The sequence below is a fragment of the Peromyscus maniculatus genome, chromosome 6 (genome assembly GCF_049852395.1).
Source record: "Peromyscus maniculatus bairdii isolate BWxNUB_F1_BW_parent chromosome 6, HU_Pman_BW_mat_3.1, whole genome shotgun sequence".
NCBI classification, from domain to species: Eukaryota; Metazoa; Chordata; class Mammalia; order Rodentia; family Cricetidae; genus Peromyscus; species Peromyscus maniculatus.
In genome coordinates this window covers 79,393,284-79,408,692 of record NC_134857.1, presented here as the reverse complement: position 1 = coordinate 79,408,692, position 15,409 = coordinate 79,393,284, and the positions used below count along the sequence as shown (strand labels likewise).

The following is a 15,409-nucleotide window of genomic DNA, read 5'->3' as shown; positions in this document are numbered from 1 at the left end:
GAATATGTTAATATATTCCCAATCAAAATTAAGGACACATGGTCAGTTACAGAATTTCTGCTCCATTTTAGAATGTGAAAAACAGCTGCTAGATGTTATGTCAATGCTGAAACACTGGAATGTCCAACACATTTTAAAGAGTTTTGAGAACTAGTCCTGGTTTTACAAGATGTTTAGCCATTGAAATCACATACTAAAATAGACAATGTCTTTGAACCCCAAAACTTAGTTACCAATGTGAAGGTACTGGAAAATGCAGCAGGGTGGTGATTAGGTCATGAGGGGGTAATTTTCACAGATTACTGTCCTTATGAGAAATCCTAGAGAGGCCTCTTGCCCCTCTCACCAGTGAGATGCCAGCTCCCTGTGAACTAGAAAGGAGGCCCTCACCAGAAATGGAACTCACCAGCACCTAGATACTGGACTTCTCAGCCTCCAAAGTATGAGAAATGTATGGCTGTTGTTTAAGCTACCAAATCTATGGTACTACTGTAGCAGCCCAAATAGACTAAGGCACAGGAACTGCTACAGCAATCCTATTCTCCCAGGCAACATGATATTCCATAACTATTCCATGATTACACTGTGTTGATTTAAGATTAAACATGTACATGACAAATTATGCAAGTATAGCAACAAAGTTTCTCTGACCAGATGTCAAAGTGCCATTAGCCACTTTGAAAGAACACATGCATTATTTGCAGTACTTGGTCACATAAAATCTTGCATTACACTAGTCCACTCTTATATGGTGCAACTAAAAGCAAGGCACATTACATTAGATGTTTAAGCCTGGCCTTACCATGTCTATCACATGAGTGCAGTGAGAGTCAGGATTGCTTACTATGTAGAGTACACCAACATCAATAGAGCAGAAAGTGCTCGGTATGGTCCAACAAGGTGCCTTAACAAGACTTCAAATGTATGACTGAATGAGAAAAAAAAAACCACAATTAATAAATGAGTTCTCATCCCTTTCATGAAAGGCAAAAAACAAACCCTTAATTATAATAGCAAAAATGTAATAGTAATTATTGTATAGGTAACACAGCATATTTATTGAATTAGACAGCCCCTGGAGGCAGAACTGTTTTAAGAATAAGAACTTTTCATCTTAATTGTGAATAGGTTCACACTTCCTTGTATATAGAGATAACAAACTTAAGCATAACAAAAAAAACCCACTGTAATTAGCAGCACCATGAAAACTAAGACTACAGCTGGCAAAGCAAAATTCAGTCACAGCAAGAGGTTAGAAACTGACAGCCTACTTGGAAAAGCACTGACATAAAATTGCCATCACCTTCCAGTAATAGAAGTGCCTAGATACACCGGGAAATAACAACACTCACTACCTGTGATAAACACTTAACATCAGATGTAATCAACTAAACACAAAATATATTAAAATGTATTGTTTCTATTCAACAACATGTTTGATATCAATGCTATAGATTTTCTTATGTATCACTGCACTGATTTGTTTTTCACTGACTTCATTCAATAAATAATTACTGGGGGCTTCTATGGTAGAAATCATAATACCAAGGATTTAAGTAATACCTCATTTATCACACATATACGTATCATAGCTACAATTCAACAGGAAGGGCCCATCCTCAGTTTTCAGGACATGTAGGGACCTCCAGGAAGATAATGCCTTGGGAGCTCTATATGCTAAGTGAAGCCTATAGGTCACTTGTGAAACAATGTATATGGAACTGCTTCTAGCTGGAGTGCCCAAAAATAGTCTACCGAACAAAGGCGTGTACTTCCATCTGTCTCGAGCAAATGTTTTTAGACACAGGCCGATTATAAAGAGGTGTGTGTGCATTTCTATAGACAGGGATGAAGCCTCGTACAGTTTCAAAATGGGAGATATAATTTCAAAGTGGAAGTGATTACCTCCAGCTTCAGAACAAAATTTTCTAGATTGTTTCAGTAGCCTTTTTTTTTTTTTTTTGCTGCTGTTTGTTTTAAGCCACTCTATGACTGATGTAAAAGCTGGACATAGTTTTTGCAACTGGTGAAATAGCTAGGCAGCACGATGCATGCCTATAATCCTAACACTTGGGAAACAGAGGCAGAAGATTGGAAGTTTGAGCCTAGCAACAGCCACAAAGTAAGACCTTGCCATAAATCAAGTGAAACAAAATGAAAAAGAATGGGAGAATACAGAAAGATACAGATGGGAAGAAAGGCCTTTTAAAAAAGATATATTATTAAGTAAAAGAGGTGGCTCTAAGCAAAGGGGAATTTTATGCAACTGCGGGTCAAGGATCCATCTTAACAGCAATGGCCTGCATAAGATTTTAAATGTCATGAAGAGTACAGACTTTATGAAAAGTTACAAGTCTGCTTCTGCTTTTGGGAAATTAATCTAGTTGGGTGTCAGGAAGGAAGGACTGTGTGGCAATGGGGAAAATACTATTAAGGTTGATAAGAGTGGGAACAGTCCTTATCAAAAGGGGAAGATCTACTGAGTACTAAACATTAGCCAAGGGACTTTATGTATGTCGTAGATTCTCAAATCCATATAAAATCCCTACAATGCGAGCATTAGTGACACTTTTGCAAATGAGAAAAGCAAGTTTGATGAGTTCAGGTAAATTACATGACATCACACAGACATGCGTGTGGGATCAAACAGTCACATGGATGCTGTGATATCACACTTCCTTGTAAGGAACAGCCCAACAGAACACAAGGGACCAAGTGTTCATTTAACTTTCCAATGTCACAAGTAACATTCATGTCAATGTCTAACTTTTACAAACTTTCTTCACAGTTACTAACCTTGCATGCTCCAATTAGTGGCATGTGATGGCTAGAGAATTGCTAGACATTGGAAGTCAAAGTTGTCTGCGTAGGTTTTTCCTTTTCAACCAAAAATTAGTTATGCGTCAGAGTGCAGCTGCACAATAGTCTAGTCCTTACTATTTCCTTGAAACTCTATCTCTTTACTGTATATTTGTCCCTAACCCAAGGGATCTTTTTCTCTTGTCATATTTTTTTAAACTACCTGTTAAAACCAAATCAAGGATTTAAACAAACATATCCACTTCCTTCACTACTGTATTTTCATGTGTCCCAAAAAGACTCCTGAGTGAGGATGAATGAATATGAATAGAATGTCCACAGTCTCCACTGGTGGAGAATATAAGAAAAAGTTAACAAGGAGGCCTTTGCTTAAGGTATAGTCAATGCTGTTCAACAGTGCTAGTTTTAAAGCCTCATCTCATCCTGACGAGTGTACTGGCTGGTAATTATTCAAATCCATACTCTATAATTAGTGAATTGTAGACCTCTTTAAGAGTTCCATTAACAGGTTAGAATCCTTTAAAAAGGAATTCCTTATCCTCTGCAGATAGTGCTCTACCAACAGCACTAACTACTTCCACCTCTCATGCCTTGCCACCATGTGCTTCTACTCCTTGAAGAAAGTATTCTAGCCATAAATCACAACTACAAGCCAGACAGAGATCCCCAATCCGTCTCTGATTTAGCCCTCTCCACCTCCATTCTGCTGGCAGGGCTCTGTTCAGGTTGATCTTTCAGCTACAGGCAATACATAAATATAACTTCCTACATGCACCTTGGGACTCATGTTTTAAGAGCTTTGTTTTATCTAAGGTAATCTTAGTAGCAGTGGCCAATGGAAACAAAGATAAATCTACAAGACAGCTTTGCTCTGTTGATGTAATTCATGCAGCCAAACAAGACCACAAGAACAACAATAACAAAAGTTGATTCAGAATGTCTACGCAGTATGTCAACATGACAAGAAAAGTAGTTTTCATGGAATACTTACAAGTTTTCAAAGAGGTTATCAGCAAATTAACATGCACGATTTCTTTTAGATATTCCTGTCATCTCAGAGTTCATGTATAGGGTCTGGAATCAGAATAAATGGGCTCACATGTTGGCTCTTACACTTGCACATTACATGACCTCAAGTGACTTATTAAACTCTCCCAGAATTCTTATCTGTGGACCCAGCTGAGTTGGGAGGTTGATGAGCTAATATGTATTTGATACCTTTAAAAACTATCCTGGGAACAAGGCAGGAATTCAATAAATGCTTGCTAGCACTACATTCTCCCCATTATCATTACCCTTAGCAATAAGAATAGGGCCCCCAAATGAATTAAGTATTAAACTGATTTAATAGAAATAGGAAAATACTCACTAAATTAAAACTTGAAAGAACACTGATATTTTCTTAGATTGCTATTATTATTGAATTGGTTTTTTAAAAAAAGAGTAGGAGAAGGCACAATGGAAATATTATCAGGGAGTTGAAATTTTAGACAGCTAGATAATGAAATTCTATATTTTGTGTTCAAGATTAGATGAGAATATGTGAAAAATTTTGGACAATACAGAGTGTTATATTAGAATAAGATATTATTATTAAAGAGAATAGATTCTATTTGAAAATGTATACAAGGTAAGAGTTGTTAAAAAAATCTACAGTTAACATCCCAATAACTGAGATCAGGGAGGGTTGTATTTGACCATACAGGGCTGCGCTCCCACTGAAGCTGTCTCACCAATGAGTCAACTTGAACAGGAGACAGGGGAGAAGGAGTGGACATCCTGAATGCTGGTTGCTGCCCTGGCATAGGGATAGAAGCGGAACTATCAAGAACTCTCATGGTTGGATATCCCATTGACTTGACTCCAACTCCAGAGGCAAGGAAGTAGTCAAACGACAGTTTGTTAGCCAATCAGAAGTAAACTCAACTGGTAATGGAGGGGCAGCATTCAAGAGAAAAAAAAAACCAAACAAACAAAAATGGCTGTGTCAAGAGAAAAGAGAGCTATAGATGAATTTCAGTGAATGATTAGAGGACCAAGAAAATACAAGTGAGGGGCAGTACAATGACCGAGATATGATCTTGCTCTGATCAGTCAACTCCAAATGGCAATAAACTCGGGTCTTAGTAAGAAATGATATAGAGAGAAATCTGCAAATGCCCAGGCCAGGAGTCAGTGTGTCATCTCTGTCTATAAATCATCTCTGTACCTACCATGTTATACCAGGGCATAGCTTCAATCCCCAAAGAGTAAATCTTTCCTGAGAAAAATCTAGAAGGAAGACTTGGGCTTGGACTACAGTGTTCAGAAGAAAAAGCTCCCCAACACTAGGGTGCACTAACGTCAAGAACACAACCAGGAAAAGTATTCTTTGTGAGAAGGCTGGGGGTCACACCAGGCAGAGACCCAAGATGAAGCTGTGTCATTGCCTTTTGCCTAAGGACCAGCATTTTATGAAGAGTAAGCCCTGAGAATGCAAGATAGGTAAGAAAGAACAAAAAGATGGAAAGACCCAGGGAAGGAAAACAGTACTTGATGACTACCCTACACTCATAGGGCTTTGGTAAACAGAACAAATACTATATTCTCCTTATAAAGTACTAATGTTCAATTTCAGGTCAGCTTCCTAAATAATAATCTATCCATCAAATATGGTCCTGATCAACAAACTCTTTTTTATATTAAAGGAAGCTTCAGCCTGAGCTGGTCATCTCCTGTAACCTGGCAAGACTTCCAAGAGAGGGATTGGAACCCTAACCCAGACTCAAACCCTCTGACCTACAATTTACCCTGCCTACAAGATACACTGGGACAAAGGGGGTGCAGAAATTATGGGAGTGGCCAACCAATGACTGGTCCAGCTTGAGACTCATAATATGAGAAGGAGCTCACACCTGACACTGCCTGGAGGTCCAAGACCCAGAGGCCAAATGACCCAGAGACCTAGGATTGAACCAAACAGGACTGGCAAAAAAGAAAAAAAAAAGTCAGTGAAATGATTCCTCGTGATATTCTGCTCTATTCATAGATGGATGCCTGGCCTAATTGTCATCAGAGAGTGTTCACCCAGTAACTGATGGAAACAGATGCAGAAACCCAGAGCCAAACATTAGACAGAGCTCAGGGAATCCTGTGGAAGAGGGGGAGGAAGGATTATGAGAACCAGCCAGGCCAAAGACAACACAAGAAAACCTACAGAATCAACTAACCTGGCATGGGGGCTTATAGACAGAGAACTTGCATGGCACTGACCTAGGCCCTCTGCACGTATGTTACAGTTGTGTAGCTTGTTCTTCCTGTGGGACTCCTAACAGGCAGGGAGCAGGGGCTGTCCCTAACCCTGTTACCTTCTTTTGGGACTTTTTCCTCCTACGGGGTTACTTTACCTAGCCTAAATAGGAGAGGAAGTACCTACTCATTCTGCAACTTGATACGCCATGGCTGGCTAACATACATAGGAGACCTGGACTTTTCTGAAGAGAAAGGAGGAGTGAATAAGGAGAGGTTGGGGGAGGGACTGGGAGAAGAGGAGGAAGGGAGGGGAAACTGTTGGGGCTGGTGCTGTGGGATGGTCTGTATGTCAAATTGCTCTGATTGGTCAATAAATAAAACACTGATTGGCCAGTGGCTAGGCAGGAAATATAGGCAGGACTAACAGAGAGGAGAAAAGAAAGAACAGGAAGGCGGAAGGAAGTCACTGACAGCTGCCACCATGACAAGCAGCATGTGAAGACGCCAGTAAGCCACAAGCAACGTGGCAAGGTATAGATTTATGGAAATGGATTAATTTAAGATATAAGAACAGTTAGCAAGAAGCCTGCCACGGCCATACAGTTTGTAAGCAATGTAAGTCTCTGTGTTTACTTGGTTGGGTCTGAGCGGCTGTGGGACTGGCGGGTGACAGAGATTTGTCCTGACTGTGGGCAAGGCAGGAAAACTCTAGCTACAGGCTGGAGAAAAATTAATGAATTAATTATTAATAAAAATGAAAAAAAAGAAATTCAATATTGCACCTCAGAGGCCCTGGGTTGTGTGGGATTGGGGAGGAGGACTCAGACAAGAAGGGCTATGGGTATTCCTCTACTCCCTAAACTATTTCACTGATAAGAGGTAATTCCTGATCAAGTAAAAAACCAGAGGCAAATCAGGGTTTGCATCCCAGCACTGTTCTTTACTAGTTCTGTGTCTTGGGAAAGTCAACTATTCTCCCTGAGTTTAGTGTCTTCTTTCATAAAACGCATAAAACAAGAGTTACAAAAACTATTGGAAAGCGTAAGATAAGGTTTGCATGGCATAGATCATGATGCTTTAGCACACAGCATGTGCTGACCAAATATCATTTCCTCTTCTAAAAGATGTGAATATATGTATGTGCAGGCATATATACATTAATATATCTATATATACATATGTACATATCTATACAAATATGTCTATCTATGTTTCTATGAATGTATGTATGTATCTATCTATCTATCATCTATCTATCTACACAAACACAAACATACACACACATACCAGCTCCTTTGTATAGACAGTTCTGCACATGCAGGTATGAAAATAATAAACTCAGAAGGAATCTGCAGGGCAGCAGTCTTCTCTCTTCAGCACTCCTTGCTTGTGGCATCCTTAAGGATTATCTACAGTTCTTCTGTGTTTCCAGCAGAAACCTTCAGTGGTTTTTATTGGCTGTCCAGAGTTACTTTTCAAAGACCTGAGATATTTATATTTATACCAACTCAGTCCACATAGACCACTAACCTAAAGGGCATTTTCAACAAATGTATTTACTTCTTGAGATGAAAAGAAGCCGCAGGGTGGATCCACAGAGCGCCCTCTTGCACTGCTTAAGAAAGCAGAACTGATCAAACAGTCTGATCACACTGACACAGTCAGTCCTCAGCTAACAAGACTCTGTCTGAGCTGCCTGTGGCAGCTCCTAAAGCTTCCCATGCAGGTGGAGCAGATGGAGCATACTGCACAGACAGAACTGGAAACAAACCGAGTAAAACATTACCAGCAACACCCCAATTTCATGGCATTATGATCAAAGAAACCTAACCAACAATAATCATAAACTGTGGAGCGTAATGCCCACAGTAAACTTTACCGTCCCAGTTCCACCACTAATTAACCGGGAAAGGATTTAAACAAATCTTATTTTCTAGTTCTTAAAGTGTTAACACCTGCCTCACTACTGAGTCGGAAACATCTCTTGTGTGTATTCTTGCCAAAACCTGCAGCTCTGGTCTAACCATGAGAAATCCCTAGGAGAACTCACATTGAGCCACCCTACCTACAACGTGTACTCTTGGATAGTGGCAAAGGTATTACTTTCAATGGTGAAGAGCAGAGAGTAATCCCTGTTGGAGAGCACACAGCAATGAAACCTGGGATCCTGCATTCAATTCGGATGAAGCCGCAGGAGTGCTGGCAAAACTGGCAAAATTAGAATTTGGTTTATACCCAAACTAACAGCACTGCACAGATGTTAGGCTTCAGTTTTGATAATTATGAGTGTGTGGCACAAACTGTATCACAGGCTAGACAGGAACTAACTCTGCAACTTTGGAAATCTTAAGGTCTTTTAAAAGTTTTATCACACAACCAGAAATTTAAGGCAGTGGCTCTTTTTTCTTTTTGAACCATGTTTCCTTCATCTAATGGTTACATTTTGACCATCAGTAGGAAAAAGAATAGGACAGTGTTGGCCAAACCTAGGATGAGGAGGGGTTAAAAAAAAAAAAAGAAAGAAAGAAAAAAGGACTTTTTATATGTGAAGTGAATGATTACAAATAGTCTTGCAAAAATCTTCTAACCAAGACTATTTCATTGTTTCCAAAACACAATCATGAATGGGTGCTTAAAGAAGGACAGATTTTGTGTTTGGTCAATGATGACAGGCTTAAATGTACCTAATACCATCAGCCTTTAAACATCACGTCAGATTTTCATTTCTCTGACTTCGTGATTACTCTCATCTCGTCAGATTTCAACAGTTTCCTGTCAAGCAACACCTGACAAAATAAACCATTTTCACATAAATTGTAGACATCCACGATGAATATGGTATGATGTGCTCTAATTCGGATTTTCTTCCCCTGCTCCCCTCCGGAAAATACCGAGACTAAACCCAGAACCTCTCCCATACTAGGCAAGCACTAGCCACGCCTCTAGCCCCTTTCTTGCTACTTTATGTTTGAGTGTACGTGTCGCTTTGAGGAGTAAATGTGCCACACTTCTCACAAATAACACATTTCTTATCCAAGATATTGCTTAAAAAAATTCCCAAAACATTGAAAGAACTTAGGATTCACAGTACATTCAGCACAACTTCTAACAAAGCACCCTATGGCTCATCTGTGTCAGCTCCCACCTCAGGGGGCAAGTGCACAGCCTAAACCAACAACCAAGTAACTTCACCATTCCTTGGTTTGATAAAAAAAAAAAAAAAAAAAAAAAGCAAAACCTCCTATGTGATAAATATGCAATTCCTTCTATTATAATATGCTCTTACAAAAAAATTTTTTTGTTTTCTACAAAGGTTATGAGATGTCATAAAAATGTCCAGTGCATCTGGTTTGAGAATCCAAGTCTTCCTTCACATATTTCTGCATCTGCTCACAAAATCCCTTGGACTTCAAAGGAAGCTTTTCAATAGAAAAAGAAGACACACACAGGAAAAGTGGCCATAAATTTTTAGGAGTCGTTTTCCAAGGCCACTTTAATAATGGCAATATAGGACAGGTATCTCTTTCAGAAACCTAAAATGCCAAAACAGCACCAGTGACTACAGTTTTGTATGGAGATTTATGCTTTCAAATTTTTCTGGTTATAAAAGTGATATATCTGCAATTTGAAACACATGAGGCAAATGCTTAAAGCACACTTAAATTACTTTTAATCCACTATTTAGGGTGAACAAAACACAACAAAAATGTTAAAGGAGGTTGTTTCCTTCCAGTCTTTTTTCCTAAGTGCAAACACTTACGTACAAACTCTATTGCAATGATATTGTAAGTACAATGTTTAATCCCTTCCATCAGTCTTTCAGGAGGACTTCATTAGTGTTTTTACACCTCGGTCATCATGTGCACTTCCACTTAGCTGTATCCCCAGCCATCATCTTACTTTTTATTTTGAGATAAAAAAAAAAATCTCAATTACCAGACTGACTTTGAACTTACTTTGTAGCCCAGTCTGGTCTTGAGCTTGTGATCCTCTTGCCTCTACTTCACCCTCAAGAATAGTGGGGATTACAGGCCTCTGCCATCAGGCAGGGCTTGCCCTCGTCTTTCATGCCATCATTTTTAAGTGATAGGCATTATGACACTGCAGAAACAGTACTTTAACATTTAATTCTTTTTATTTAAAGCTAAATTAAAGGTTTTAAAATAGCAATCTGTCCCAGAAATTCTTGGTTGCATACACATTAATATGCCTGTCAAATTTCTATTCTAAAGAATCAAATTCCCAAACCTCAAGGAAAACAGCATTTGATGGTTAAAGCTGGAATCAATTCTTACCTAACACTGTTTCTTAAAACTTAAAGTAACATTTGAATAGCTGTTTGCTGAGTCTCCAGTATATTATGTTTTTTATTCTTACAGAATCTTGTGAGGTTTATATTAATGAAGAAAAGAGAAGTTCAGAGAACAAGTAACTTATGGGATGATTAGAAACACAGTCTTACATGTTGATTTTCATCTACACTCACTGGTTATACTTTATCTTTATAGTCATGAACCCACAGGATTTCCAAGCTTGGAAACATTAACATGCCAATCAGTTCAACTCTTCCTCTATCCCATCTGCTAAAGAAAATAAGCCCAGAGGATTGAGACTCGATCTATAACACAGCTAGCAAATGTCAGAAAAAGCCAGGGACGTTTGGGATGTTTTCCTAACTTCCAGGCTGGCTTGCTTTTCAGTACATCAGTTATGATATGACATCCTCATGTCACATCTGTGCATTAACGGCGATGAAGGAGCTTCACTCACAGAAGCTCAGACTTCCTTCCCTCTCTCAGACCTTACTTCCTTGATAATCTAAGTCAAAAAGCCATATTCTGGGATGTATGGTGCCTATCTGAACGAGTGGAAGCAGACCTCCAGCCACTGTTAGGTTTTGAGGGTAAAATTCAAATATGGCGGGTCTCAACCCAAAGTATCAAGATCAGCAGCAGTCGTGGTAACCTCAGTGCTGTCAGGCAAGCAACAGCAAAGCACCTCTGGGTTGTTGTCGGTTACAGGGCCTGGTGAATACAGGCCTAAGGATCAAGGTGTTCCACGCTGCTAGCTGCAGCACCAACCTAAAGACCAATCCTAAGGCACCTTTTCCGCTTTCTCCACTGCACCCGGGGTAGCTGTTACGGAAAGGAAGTATTAAAACAAAACAAAACAAAACAAAACATGACAGAACAGTGCCTAGAAAGGCCTCAGAGCAACTAGGTCTCTGACAACAGTCGCACTCTTTCAAGAGATGGCTTCCTGCGTTGCCTGGCAACGGTGGCCACGTGGCCGGGCGGCGTGAGCCTTCCAGCCGCATCGCCTTATTCTGTCACGTGGGTTTGCGACGTCGCCACGCTCCGAGTCGGGGACACTCATAGGCTAGGAGGACCTCGGAGAGAAAGGGCAGGGGACTCTTTCCAGGAAGCAAGGAGGGAGAAATCAGTGCCGGGAGGGAAGCGGAGCGGCAAGGCGCTCGCAGGACCGGAAGCCCGCTGCAGAGGGCCCGCTCGGGTTACCTGGGGCGCAGGAGTAGCTGCGGGTCCCTTGTGAAGTGCCCGGATGAAGCTCCAGCACTCACGCGCCTTCCGCACGGAGCACAGCGCCATCTTGAGAAGGGCGGAGCCGCCTGGCCCGGAGTGACGTTTGCGGGCAAGCCCGAGTTGTGCTTACTGCGCATGCGCTTGTCCTCTAGGTGGCTCTTGGTCGAGCTAGGGAAGTTTCCTGGGTTTTCAGAGCAGGTGCGGCCGGGAGTGAGGTGGGACTAGGCTTTAGTGTTTTCCCTGCAGCCTTCCTCTTTGGGCCGGCTTCCCCGAGGGAGACTCTCTCCGCTCGGGAATAAGTTGTGCTTTAAACATGGAAGTAAAAGACATCACCCACCCTAAACCAGGGCCGTCAAACAGACCCAAGGCTCCTGGGAAGCTGCGGCCCTTGGATTACCATGGACACCAAAGGTGGCAAAAATAGGCAATCTCCCACCCTGCAGTTTTGAAAATAAGTCACTGACTCTAGCGAAGCTATCCCCCCCACCCCCCCGCCGCTGCCCCATCCATTTCTACTACAAAAATTTGTCAGACCCTACATGGCTTGCTCTTCTGTACTCATGGATACTGAACCAAAGGGCACTACCCTCCAAGACCAAGAAAAATCTGCTCTCATGGTTTTTTTTGCTTGTTTGTTTGTGTTTGTTTTTGTTTTTTTCATTTTGATGAGATTCTATTAGTTGCTTACACTAATTTCTTTTTTTAATTTTTTTATTTTATAATTTTACATATCAGCCACAGATTCCCCTGTCCTCCCCCCTCTGATCCCCCAGCTCACCCCCCATTCCCATCTCCTCCAGGGCAAAGACTCCCCTGGGGATTTAGTTCAACCTGGTAGATTCAGTCCAGGCAGGTCCAGTCCCCTCCTCCCAGGCTGAGCAAAGTGTCCCTGCATAAGCCCCAGGTTCCAAACAGCCAGCTCATGCACTGAGGACAGGTCCCAGTCCCACTGCCTGGATGTCTCCCAAACAGCTGAAGCTAATCAACTGTCTCACTTATCCAGAGGGCCTGATCCAGTTGGGGGCCCCTCAGCTATTGGTTCATAGTTCATGTGTTTCCATTAGTTTGGCTGTTTGTCCCTGTGCTTTTTCCAATCTTGGTCTCAACAATTCTCACTCATACAATCCCTCCTCTCTCTCACTGAATGGACTCCTGGAACTCCACTTGGGGCCTGACCATGGTGGCTCTTTGCATCTGCTTCCCTCAGTCATTGGATGAGATTTCTAGCATGACAGTTAGGGGTGTTTGGCCATCCTATCACCAGAGTAGGTCAGTTCGGGCTTTCTCTCGACCATTGCCAGTAGTCTATTGTGGAGGTTGCTCTCACGGTTTTGAGATCAAACTAAATCTATTTCATTTTCCCTCCACTGACTTATTTTTTACAGGAAAAAAAAAAAAAGTCAAGTGGGTTGTTTTTCTGACCTAGCTACCAGATGTAGCTTTCTATTCATGTCTCTTAAGAACAAAACCTGCTTCTCCTAGAGGACCATAAGTGGCTTTTTGAGACCTATGTGGTGCTCATAGGGGCTCCAACTTTACTCTAGTGCCCTGAGTGAAATACTCTGATGGTACAAGGGTATGTGTATAGCTTGCCTTTAGGAAGCGTGGAGTCTATTGGATAGCAGATAAACACTTGCGGCACACTGAGGAGGTGGTGTAGAAGTAAGCACCACACTCAGAGCAGATGATGCTTAGGGCCGCAATGCTACCTGGCGATTTAGTAACAGCTTAGTAAACCAATGATGCTCGGTGGAAGAAAGGGATTTGTATTAACATAGTTGACTTCTATCAATGGACCTGAAAACTCAGATTAAGAATCAGTAAAAAAATGTAACCGGAGCAGATTTGGCACAATTCTATTGTATTTCTTATATTAGTCGTATGAAACATAGACTGGAAATTACCAAGGGGTCATGGGAGGTTAAGTTGTATATGAGGTGCCTGTACTCCTAAGAAGTTCAAATCTAAGGATAAGATGAAACTCAAATCATATAATAAAATCTCCTAAGTGCGCAATTGACCTTGAAGTTCAAGCACCATCGTTGTAACTGGAAGTGGGCAGGGAAGGAATTACAGGTATGAGGTCCTAGTTCGTCCCTTAACAGAACATATCAATGTGATTTTGGTTTTGTCAGTTAAATTCAAGGTGCATGTACTGCGTACCTGAATGTGGACCTCAGGAGAGACTTGAGCTATAAAACATGGTATTAGGAGTCAAAACAAACAACAAACAAACAAACAAATCCAAGACAACCAGGGAAGGAGGAAATGATATAATTTCAAAAAATAAAAAAGAGAGAGGGAATAATGTAATAATTAACCTTGTTTGCCTTGGATTTTCCATGCAATAACCTAAGCTAATAAATAGCTGTAATGTTAAGATAAATACCCTTCCATGCCTCTGACCCAGAGCATGTGGCTATTTTTGTGTTATGTGGTAGTCATTTGTTGAAAGCAACAAATAGGTTGAATGCAACCCTACAAACAAATCCACCACAAGTGCTGGAAGTAGCAGTTAGATACTGCTTGATAGCTTTTGTTAATTACCAGGGTCAGTTCAAGTCAGTAAAGTTTCATCCTTTGTAAAATTCTGTTAAAGATATCTGTAAAGTATCCATCCCTTCCCCCACATCATACTTTCTTTGCTGTTCAATAAATGCAGAATAAAAGCTCGTTGCTAGGGACACACAGACACAAGGACAGATTTACATGACGTCGTTCAGGCAGCACCGACTGAGACGCATACAAGGCAGATTGCAAACATGAAGCAACGGAAGACACATGGGGAGATCTGGGCTCGCTCTTGGGAAAAGATTATTTATGTTAATGTATCATCAGTGCATTTTCAGCACTTTGAGATAATTATTTGTAAACTGTAAGATGTCATTGGAGATTTAATAGCTAGTTGTTGCCTGGACAAGGCCTATATAATATCTGTTATACTATAAAAACATTTCTCCAATCACTTAGGTAAGTGCCTTACACAGAGCAGTCATATGTTTTAAATCTAAATTTTATTTTAACAAGTTATATGACTTATGGTTTTAAAAAAAATTGGGATACTTTTAACAACTTTTAATCAACAACTGACATAAAAGGACACAAGACCCATTAGAGCCAGTTCTATTCAGCATTGTACTCTTTACAATAGTGTTTAGTATTTACAATAGTATTTAGTATTTTACAATAGTGTTTTAGTATTGAAAGAATGACCAAAGAGCTTCCGCCTTCTAAACCATCTTCCAAAGGAACAGTATACAGGTGTTGCTTAATTTAGCAAATATCTTTAATAATAGTAACTGTGAATCTTTACAAATCCTTTAAAAGTGTTTCCATACAAAATGATTAATGCTTTAAATAGGTTACAATGCTAAACTTGTTCATGCAGCAATTTATCCAAGAGTATTGTTTAAATGACACACCGTGTTTAATGACAGCATTTTACTTCTGGGATCATTTGAGTAAGATGAAGTATTTTATCAAAATGAGATATAAATTAGTTACTAGAGCAGTCTTCAAACATTCTTAAAATATTAAACTTTCGTATTCTTAAACTTGTAGCACACACCATGTGTGTCTACATGTGTTCGTGTTTAGGAGTTTGAGCACTTGTTTAAAATTTGATTTCTCATCAACACTTTTATTTTATAGTAAGTTCTGGTAATTTTGCTCTCTTCTTAACATTCCCTGAAAATCCTCCCTTGCTAGAAACAACAGATTAAAACCAGACTGGCAGTTGAAGAGCTGTGTCTATTGCAACCATGTGTGTCAGAAAGGAGGATTGGGTTTCCTTGTCCGAGAACATCAAGGGAACCTCC

General features: G+C 40.4%; 2 protein-coding genes across 5 annotated transcripts in view; one reads left to right on the top strand and one right to left on the bottom strand.

The window, feature by feature from the left end:
- Wars2 (tryptophanyl tRNA synthetase 2, mitochondrial) overlaps window positions 1–11,679 on the bottom strand; it is an 88,209-nt gene extending 76,530 nt beyond the window's left edge. For 2 of the 4 annotated variants that reach the window (XM_076574703.1, XM_076574704.1), the window contains exon 1: window positions 11,568–11,679. In XM_076574703.1, the coding sequence (XP_076430818.1) occupies window positions 11,568–11,657 (90 nt within the window). In that variant the 5' untranslated portion in view covers window positions 11,658–11,679. Of the gene's footprint in view, window positions 1–10,007; window positions 11,266–11,567 lie in introns of those variants that run through there. The other 2 variants (XM_076574705.1, XM_076574706.1) reach the window with 2 other exon arrangements.
- The window catches only part of LOC143273932 (2-Hydroxyacid oxidase 2-like), a 393,436-nt gene that overhangs the window by 131,439 nt on the left and 246,588 nt on the right, over window positions 1–15,409 (top strand). The window lies entirely within an intron of this gene.